This window comes from Plectropomus leopardus, chromosome 4 (assembly GCF_026936395.1).
Source record: "Plectropomus leopardus strain MGB_pleo_1.0 chromosome 4, ASM2693639v1, whole genome shotgun sequence".
In the NCBI taxonomy this organism is placed as follows: Eukaryota; Metazoa; Chordata; class Actinopteri; order Perciformes; family Serranidae; genus Plectropomus; species Plectropomus leopardus.
In genome coordinates, this window is record NC_142179.1 from 36,687,586 (window position 1) to 36,697,088 (window position 9,503).

The following is a 9,503-nucleotide window of genomic DNA, read 5'->3' on the forward strand; positions in this document are numbered from 1 at the left end:
AACAGATATTATTGAGAGGTCAGACACTTAAATTCTAAACTCAGACTACATTACCCGCTGCTTCCAATTTTGCTTAATCTTTCTATATATTTCTGAATCTGATGTTTGATGCAGATCAGAAATTTCTGTAATTCCTTTGCAGATTATTCTTAAAATTTAAAATAAATAAAATAAAATAAAAGAATTATTTCCATTATTCTGACATTATTACACTGTTCCCAGAGCAGTTTCTATTGTGTTGGAATATTCTAAAATTGTTTATCTTTCCTGTAAACATGAGGACAGATGATGGCAAATCAAGATAATGAATCCAGAAGAAAAATTGAAAGAAAATGAAAGGGGGTGAATCCATGTCAAATAATCGAATTCCCCTGTCACATTTGATCACTTTGTTTCAATAAAACAAGATTTTCAGAAATCCACAGTTTTTTTGTTTGTTTTTTTTTAAGATGGAGATGATTTTGCAGTGGAGTTTAAAGCAGCTCGGCAGCCAGCAGGTAAACTGAGACAGCATCTGCACCAACATGACACCCAATTACCCACAGCAGCATATCCATCAAGCCATTTAATAGAGCTGATGTTCCGCCTCGTGTGTGAATGCTCACAAAGAGGAGAGAAAAAACCAAAACTCTAAGCCTTCTATTTTGTAATTAAAAAAAAAAAACAAACATTAAATTATAATAGAAACCCGACAGACCAAACTCCAGTCGTTTTTGTTTCTTTTTACTTCAGTTAAGAAAGTTACACAAAAGGTGGCAAATTTGTCGACAATAAATAATAAATAATTTTTTTGTTGCACGGGAACAAACGAAACATTTTCTTCCAGAGCTAACGGTCTTTTTTAACTTATGATTAATTATACACATCTTTGGGAAAGAAAAAAAAAGTCATCTTGGACGGACACTGATTCACACAAATGTCCCACGAAGCTTGTGGCAAAATAGAGGTATACCTTGTTGCAAATGCTTTCGGGTCACGGAGGAGATCGTGTAGTTAAAAAAAAATGAAGAAAAGCAGTGCTGTTCCCATCCCATGGTCTATTATCTGACGAAGTGCGTGGATCGAATTATTAAAAAAGAAAAAAAGAAAGAAAAACACCAGTTTTCTATTTAGAGTAGCGCACAGCATTTCGCAAGTCTAGGATTTTAGATGAGTCTCCTCCTCGGAGGTCCCATGGATGGATGGAGTCATGTCTTCTCGTTTTGGCAACTGTAACCAGGCGTGTGAGCAACGTGCAGCACCGGGCCATGATGACGCATCCGTCTGTCTCTTCTGGATGGACATTAGAGTGTGTGGCTGTGGTAATATCCCATGATTGTCTTCACAGTGTCAAAATACAACCAGGGGGGTTGTTTGGTGCAGTCGTGGAGGGGGGTGAATTGGAGGGGAGGGGGAAGGAGGGGGCGGCTGTGTGTCCAGTTCAAGTCCGTCCACGCGGCGGCTGCTCAGGCTTCGATGGGGCTGGATACCATGCTGTTCGGCGTGTCTGGAAGCTGAGACGACATGGACGCTACCTCGCTGCCCGTCGAGTTCGAACCCGGTCCCCCCTCCGAGAAACTGACCTGCAGGTACACATCAGGCAGCGGTCAGAAAACATCTGGATACACCACAGGGGTGTGTGGTGTATTTAAAATGTATAGAGGCACAAAAGCTGTCAGATAATAAGGAAACATGCATGTTAGAGTCCATTCACAACACTGTAAAATATGAAAAGTTGATTTTCCTTTAAATCTGGGAAACTGATTGCCTAGAAAAACATAAGTAGCCGCCTAAATATAACAAATAGTAGTCTGAATTTATCATTACTTTATATCTAGTGGTAAAATATAGTTGTATTTACTTAATTTTTGTGAAGTTGTTGCAACTTAAAAATGTCAAGTTTCATTAAATCAACCGTTCAAAGTAATATTAGTAAACCAAGTTTGCTGTGATTTATCATCATAAAGTCTGACAGTTTGATGTTAATTTAAAAATATATATCTAGGAAACCATTTGCCTTTAAAGATGTAATTAAATCTAATTATTCTTAATTTTGGTTTACTTTATATTCAATTGTTAAATTTCCTAATTTAAGTAAAATTTTATTTACTTAATTCTGTGAAGTTGTGCAACATAAAAGTGAAAAATGTCATTAAATAAATCTTTCTAAGTTTTAGCAACTTCAGTAAACCAAGTTCACTGTGCTATATATATATATATATATATATATATATATATATATATATATATGTATTCTGCTGGTTGCAAACTAATCAATCACGTTAGTATTTTCTTAAACATGTTAAGCAAACAGAACTTGCAGATCTCCAAACTTCATCATCGGCAAAATCCTCTTTGCATGATCATTTTAAATCAGACGGACTTGGTTTGTTGAAGTTGCTAACACTGAAAAAGAGCAATGTAGTTGTCATTTTTAAGTTGCAACAACTTTAAAAAATGAGTAAAATGATCTAAATTTTAAGCTAATTTAACGGTTAAATGTAAAGTACACATCAATTAAGATGAACAGTTACATTTACTTACATTTTTAATGCCATTGGTGTTCTTTTTTTAAGTAAAGTCAGCTTGTCAGGTTTTACAGTGTACTTATTGCTGCTCATTTATCTCGGTATATTTATCAACGACAATGAATTTGCCAATGGTTTGACTTTAGGCCTAATTCATCACAGTGACCATCAGTTTGATTGAAAATGATTTTTGTTTTTAGCCTAATTAATTGTCGGTGGATTTGCACCACACTGCAACGGGACTGTTATCTACTTTAGCCCCCAAAACAATTTTTGGTGTTCGCTCTGATGGAAGATCTATTTTTCATCAAAGCTTCTGCATAATAATAACAAAACATAATAATAATTAAGGAAAAGTCTGAAAGTCTGAAAAAACTCACATTCAGAAAGTTTGGATAAGCACGCACACACAGACGACAAAAGGTGCGGATTTTACAGTCTGTTTTTTTTAGTCTAAAACTCACATTCAAACCTCTAAAGAACGTTTAAGCATACAAGTGATGTATATGGAATTAAATAAAAGGTAAATAAATAAAACAACACTATCTGCTGACCATGAAATTATGTGAGCCCCAGGATCTGTTGAGGGCAATGTCTTATTTCAAGCAATATGTATTTATTCGTGTCTGAGATCATCCCGGTTCTTGCTTTAATAATGCACTAATGGGGCTCATTTTAGCAGATTTCAGGAGATTGACTCACGCTATCTGTGATGCGTCACTCCAACAGAAATGAAACTATAAAAATAAATGTATCTTCAAAGGTTTAAAATTCATCCTTGGTCCCGTGTTTGTGCGTAAAACACACCAGGGGCATCCCTGACGGGACAGGTGTATTTTATTTTATTTTTTTAATCAAGAGAATCCTTAAAATCCTTAAAAGGCCTTCCTTTATCTAATATTTAATAGAAACACGCAGAGATGACTGACACGTGTGGAAGCTTCTGAATAGACTGAGGCCGCTTAAAAAGCAAAACCTGGCCCGGCGTTAACAGCTTCATTAAAACCAGCTGCTCTTGTTATTCTGTTCTGATAAAAAAAAAAATGAAATTATAATAAATAAAAAAACTCTTCTTATTGCTTTAAGGTGAAAACTGAGCTTAAAATGTTGCAAAACTAGGAAACATCAACATGAAACCACCCTGTGTTGCGCATCTTCACGGAAAAATCCCGAGTTTGAGAAAAAGATCAGACGACATGGAGCTAAACTCAATATGAGAATTTGAGGACTGTCAACTAAAATAATTTTGTATATTGGTTTCGATGCAGGAATTTAGTGTTCCATCGTGGTCTAGACCCCAACATCCCAACATGCACATATTTGTATGGTCAAATTGTAATTTTAAACACCCTTTCCGTAGACAAGATTGCACTTTTCTGCATGCATGAGCTCAGATCTGAAACTGAATATTGCAACTAAATAAATACTTTCAAGCATGAGAGCTTTTAGTGAAGGAAAAAAGGGACGCACCAGTTGTTGGAAGGCCGGCTGGTCGATGTCGCTCTGCAGGGCGAAGTCGCTGAGGACCTTCCAGGGCGGCTGGTAGCTCTGCACCTCCACCGGGTTGGCCTGGATGCCGCCGTCGTGCCGCTCCGGACTGGCCGCCACCATCGGGGTGCCCGTCATTCCCTGGATGTTCTGAGAGAAAAGAGGCGGTGGTCAGCACCCACTCCTCTACACAGCTTCCACAGATGGGCTGTGTGTGTGTGTGTGTGTGTGTGTGTGTGTGTGTGTGTGTGTGTGTGTGTGTGTGTGTGTGTGTGTGTGTGTTTGTTGGGGGGGGGTCTGAAATGAATCCACCAGTCAATCAGCAGAACAATCAATAAGCAAGCAAACAAATAAACAGATGAATGTGTTTGTGTGTGTGTGAGCTTTTTGTCTATGACCTCAGTGGCCCATGTGAGCTGGTGCATGACTCTGAGCTCTTACAGCAGCCCGAGGCCTTATCCTCAATCGCTTTACGCACACATCCCAAAACATGCAGCTTAGGGCCATTATAACATCACTTTATGAATAAAACTGACTTTAGTTTATTGGTCATCATGCTTAAATAGAGGCTACCTTAAATGTACTCCTGGGGTAAACATCATCATTAAGGATGTAAAGGATACTGCCTTGCTTGGGGGCCACTTTTGTAAAATGACAGGAGGCCAAGGGCCAGTCGCAGCAGCCAAGTGCATGATTTTAGGAAATATCAGTGTTTAAGGGTTTTCTAGGATTTTAGGGCGTTTCTAGGATTTTAGAATGTTTCTAGGATTTTCTTGAATTTTAGGACATTTCTGGCATTTTGGGACGTTTCTAGTATTTTAGGAAATCTCAAGGATTCCAGGGCGTTTTTGGATATCAGGATATTTCTTGGATTTCAGGGTGTTTCTTGGATTTTATGATGGCCCTAGTATTTTAGGATATTGGGGGCTCTGTTGTGGGGATCCTCCATTAACACTTGTTTTATATAGTCAAGCCCTGTTTTGATGCTGTTTTAAACACTCTGGCACCGAAGTACAAAAGCAGTTCACAGTGTGCATCACTTTATTTTTATCCTGAATAAGTAAATGGTTGGGGCTTCCGGCACCATATTGGGGGCCCGATGTGACCCAGGGACTGCAATTTGAGTGTCTCTGATGTAAAAGCAGCCAGGGCTGCAAAATTTAAGCTCCAGCTTGGGGCAAACAGTAGAACAGGCCTACATAAACTCTAAAAACATCTCTGTTCTGTGCATATTCCAGTCTGAAAACTTATCCAGCTTTGTCCTCTTACCGTCTTGTCGTTGGGTTGCTGCTGCTGCAGCTGCTTCATCAGCAGGCTCCTTTTCTTGTCCTTGCACCGCTTGTTCTGGAACCAGACCCGGATGACCCGCGGGCTGAGGCCGGTCATCTCCACCAGCTGCTCCTTCATGAGGGCGTCAGGCCTCGGGTTGGCGTTGTAGCAAGTCCGCAGCGTGTGCAGCTGCTTCTCGTTTAGCACCGTCCGGACCCGGGTGGTCTTCTCCGGCTGTTTGTGGACGTGAGGCCGCAGCGCGGGCTGCCGGGCCGAGATTGGTTCTGCTGTTGGGAAAGGACGGGGGAGACAGCCCAGAGGAAGACACAATTAATTTATCTGTCTCAGAGGCAGGCGAGACATGGTGACAAAACAGCGGGGTATGACTTTTATCAAGTATTTTGTCCGTCTAATGTTCCTGCAACACATGATGCGCAACTTTGCGTCTAATAACCTCGATAAATAGTCCTGTGGCAAACTGCCTCTAAATATAACCGTATTTAGGGGCTCAGGAGCTCCAGGCTTCACTGCATATGCGGTTTAAATGTAGCAGCTCTGATTGACTCATCTGATCCAAGGTCAAAACATCCGTTACAAAGCCAAGGCGCTTTTTTTTTGAGAAAACCTCAAACCCTTTCCAGAAACGCAGAGCGGCGCACAGCCTTAACGCATCCCGGACCCACAGCCGCGTTCCGCCCTCCTCCTCCTCCTCAAGCAGTGATAACTTGGTGTATTTCTGACACTGTATCTAATCTGCCGAGCCTGGCCTCGGTGGTATGCGGGAAAGGAAATGTAAAAGACAAAACACGTCCAGCAGTCCAACATTAAAGAGTCAAATGCGGACGTAGAGAAGCTTCACTTGTTAGTTATGGCACAGGGAGCAGCCTCCCCGTGACTGCGTGACATTTAGCTGCATTAAAACAGAGATCAAACCTGGACAGTAAATCACTCTGACATTGCGCTCTGACAGCGTGCGCACACAGCTCATGTGGAAATACAAGAGATGCTGTTCACCCAATATGGAACAGAACACTGCCATGGAGAGTCAACTCGGAGAATCCGTTTATTTTTTACACCTGAGCAAAATCCACTGACGCAAAGAGACTTTGGAACTTCAGAAAAAAGGCAGCGAGTCAGCCAGCTGCGAGAAGCGTATGTCCCCCAGCAGTTACACACTACAGTCATCAAGTCCTGTCTGTCCCCCAACTCCCCGGGACTTTACCTGCCATCTGCAGTGGTCTGGCGGGGTGCAGTGGGCTGAGCGGGTCCCCGGGACCCAGACTGGCCCGCTCCACTACGTCGTGGTCTGCCCGGCAAAAGAGCCCGTCCTCCCGCAGCGCGAACTCGTCCCCCGGGATGAGCTGTCGGCTGCAGGCCACGCAGCGGAAACACTCGATGTGGTAGACTTTGGAGCGGGCCCTCATCACGAAATCGTTCTTGCTGAAGCCGATGTTGCATTTTGCGCATTTAATCCCGTACAACCTGCGGGACACACACACACACACACACACACACACACGGTCCGATCAGTGTGACTGCATGCACTTATAATATATACAAAATGACAGAAATAACGCCATCGATTATTTGTAATGATAATAATAATAATAATAATAATAATAATAATAATAATAATAATAATAATAATAATAATAATAATAATGATGATGATGTGTTGCCGCTTTTATAAGATATAAGACATGTATGCATCATTTATAGTATTTGTAAAACATTATTATTATTATTATTATTATTATTATTATTATTATTATTATTATTATTATTACTATTATATTGTTAGTATTAGTGACATGAAAGTGTGTTTACGATATGCCTCGAGATAATGAACTTTTGAGTGTGACTCATATCTGTAACAGTCATTTGGTGATTATTAAACAATAAATGAAGGCCAGCTTGAGTTGTAGTCGACGAATTGTTTATGTATAATAGCACCAAATCAGTGAGTAATATACAGCCTGTATAATAAAAATAGCTCAGTGATATTTTTACGGTTTTCCTCGGGTCCATCACAATGTAGCTCGTGTGGGATGTTGCAGTCTGATAGGAATAACTGATGACTAAATAATACTTATTTGGAGCTGATGTACAGTGGTTTTAATGTCAACAAAAGTGAATGAAACGCTGACATTTCTGGTTAGGACGCACGATCCACAACAAGTTGTTGTAGCAGTAAAAATGATTAGCCTATTGTAATGTAAAAAAAATCATTTTAACAAAATCAAGCGAGGGCTCCATGCCATTTCAGTTAGTCCGAACATTACCAATTAGATATTTTAAAATATATTTTTAATAATAATAATAATAATCCACATCGCCGTCCAGCTCTTGTGGTTGTGAAGAGGGGTCGTCCTGTCAAGTCTCGTCCCGTCCCGGCCGTCCTACCTGATGTAGTCCCGTTTACAGTAAGTCTTTCCGTCCCGGACGAAGCACGTGCAGGACTCGTCCAGGTACTGGCTGCACTCGGCACATTTGAGACAGGCGGCGTGCCACTCCAGGTCCGGGGAGACCCGCAGGATGTATTGGTCGTGGATTTGGTTCCCGCAGCCCACGCACAGAGACACCAGCCGCTTCTCTGGAAGAGCAGCACGAGCAGGACACATCACACACACACTCATAATAATGGTCTTTATATAGTTATTGATATTATTATTAATTTTACTGTTTTATTGTTGTTTTGTTTTTGTGATTGTTATAATTAATATAAGATTTTTTACATGTTTCTATTTATTTTTTATTTTTTGATAGTCTGAAAAAAAGTGTGCGTGTAACTCGCTGATTCAAAGCCTCAGTAACTCCACAATTTAGTATTTTACGACAGCAAATATTTCAACAGGCCACTTGTGTCTTCAGGCACCGCAAAAAAAAAAAAAAAAACAACAAAAAAACAAAAAAACAAAATCAACTCTCAACTTGTCATAGTTTTAGTTCCAGTATCGCATCCCAAGTGTCTTACTTTTCGGCGGATCCCCCATGTCTCCCATGTCCACAAAGTAAGGCGATGTTAGGTCCACTGTCACAGCGGGCTGCGGCGCCTGGAAGCCTGGATGTGTCCTCCGCTGCCGGGGCTGCCGGGCCAGGGGCTGTGCTGTCCGGCTCGGAGAGGGAGTGTGTGTGTATGTGTTTGTTGCCGGTGTGTGTGGAGCTCTGACAAGCGGCGGGGGCTGACGTAGGACAGCAGCACGTCATCTGAATGAGCAGCTGATTGGCTCTGCAGACCCTGACCGGCACTAACCACACACACACACACACACACACACACACACACACACACACACACACACACACATCACGCACTCTCTCTCTCTCACACACACCCACACCCACACACACACACACGCTGGCACACTTATTGCTGCATATCATTTGTTTTTTTTTTGTTTGTTTTTTTGCTTTGCTCTTTTCTCTGTTAATTTTATCTCTTATTTTTAGTGTGTTGTTGGGGCTGAGTGGGATCTTGTTTACATGGTCAGCTGAGTGTTTGCCATAAAGGGACACACACTCCATCATACGTTTAACTTTTAAATTGACCTCGACATACAGAGGGCCACAAAATGAAGAAAAAAAAATCTCAGGCATATTTTGAACAAGACATGACTTATATTTGACACAGTTGCAGTCTTGAGACATGGCGTAAAATATTGCGCCAAACTAACAAAGGCGCGCATTTGTCTACGCGTAAAACAGGTATGGATAAATGGTGCCCTGTGTTTCTGTCAGATAAAACCCGTGTATCCTCACAGTTAACTTGTCAGAAACTCAGTAAACAGCGTTCTTGAGAGCACGTTTAAATGATCACCTTGAAAAGAAACAGCTGAATCATGTTTTGGAGAATTATCTGAAAGCCTGGAGGAACGCGTAATCCTTAAACCTATAACGAAAAATATCAGCAAAGCATTCCTTTTTTCTTTTTTTTTTCCAGCAGAGAACGGCTGATGGTGAGAGCTCTAAATCAGAGCAGTGACAGGCCAGGACCCGAAGGAGCAGCTCTGACACACACCAACACGCCCTCTTGTGTTAGCAACCTACTCACGCTGTAAACACTCGGCAGCAGCAGCAGACAGGACACCTTGAGCCTCCAGCAGGCTTTATCTGTAGAGTCTTCTTTTTTTTTTTAAAAAAAAAAGGAATAGTCTACCTTTAAGCTTATAACCACCTCCATCAGGAAACAGTTTCTTTTTTGAGACATGTTGGGATGTGTGTTATAAAACACAAGAATTA

General features: G+C 41.2%; 1 protein-coding gene across 2 annotated transcripts; it reads right to left on the reverse strand.

Annotated features, from left to right (window-relative positions):
• Positions 1-707: 707 nt before the first annotated feature.
• isl1a (ISL LIM homeobox 1a) lies at positions 708-8,410 on the reverse strand. Of its 2 annotated transcripts, none has more exons than XM_042488789.2 (6): positions 8,239-8,410; positions 7,668-7,857; positions 6,487-6,746; positions 5,265-5,548; positions 3,978-4,145; positions 708-1,562 (listed from the first exon to the last, which is right to left on the reverse strand). In XM_042488789.2, exons 1-6 carry the CDS (start codon positions 8,264-8,266, stop codon positions 1,446-1,448), a joined length of 1,047 nt encoding a protein of 348 aa, XP_042344723.1. In that variant the 5' UTR covers positions 8,267-8,410; the 3' UTR covers positions 708-1,445. The 2 variants fall into 2 exon arrangements, with proteins under 2 accessions (XP_042344723.1, XP_042344722.1); XM_042488788.2 differs by having other exon boundaries at positions 5,265-5,551; positions 8,239-8,408.
• Between the last annotated feature and the right edge of the window lie 1,093 nt (positions 8,411-9,503).

Coding starts and splice junctions, on each gene's coding strand:
- isl1a (XM_042488788.2), bottom strand. CDS start 8,266: ATGGGAGACATGGGGGATCCGCCGAAAA. Junction 7,858..8,238: donor CATGGGGGATCCGCCGAAAA/GTAAGACACTTG, acceptor CTGCTCTTCCAG/AGAAGCGGCTGGTGTCTCTG. Junction 1,563..3,977: donor AGCCGGCCTTCCAACAACTG/GTGCGTCCCTTT, acceptor GTGTACCTGCAG/GTCAGTTTCTCGGAGGGGGG.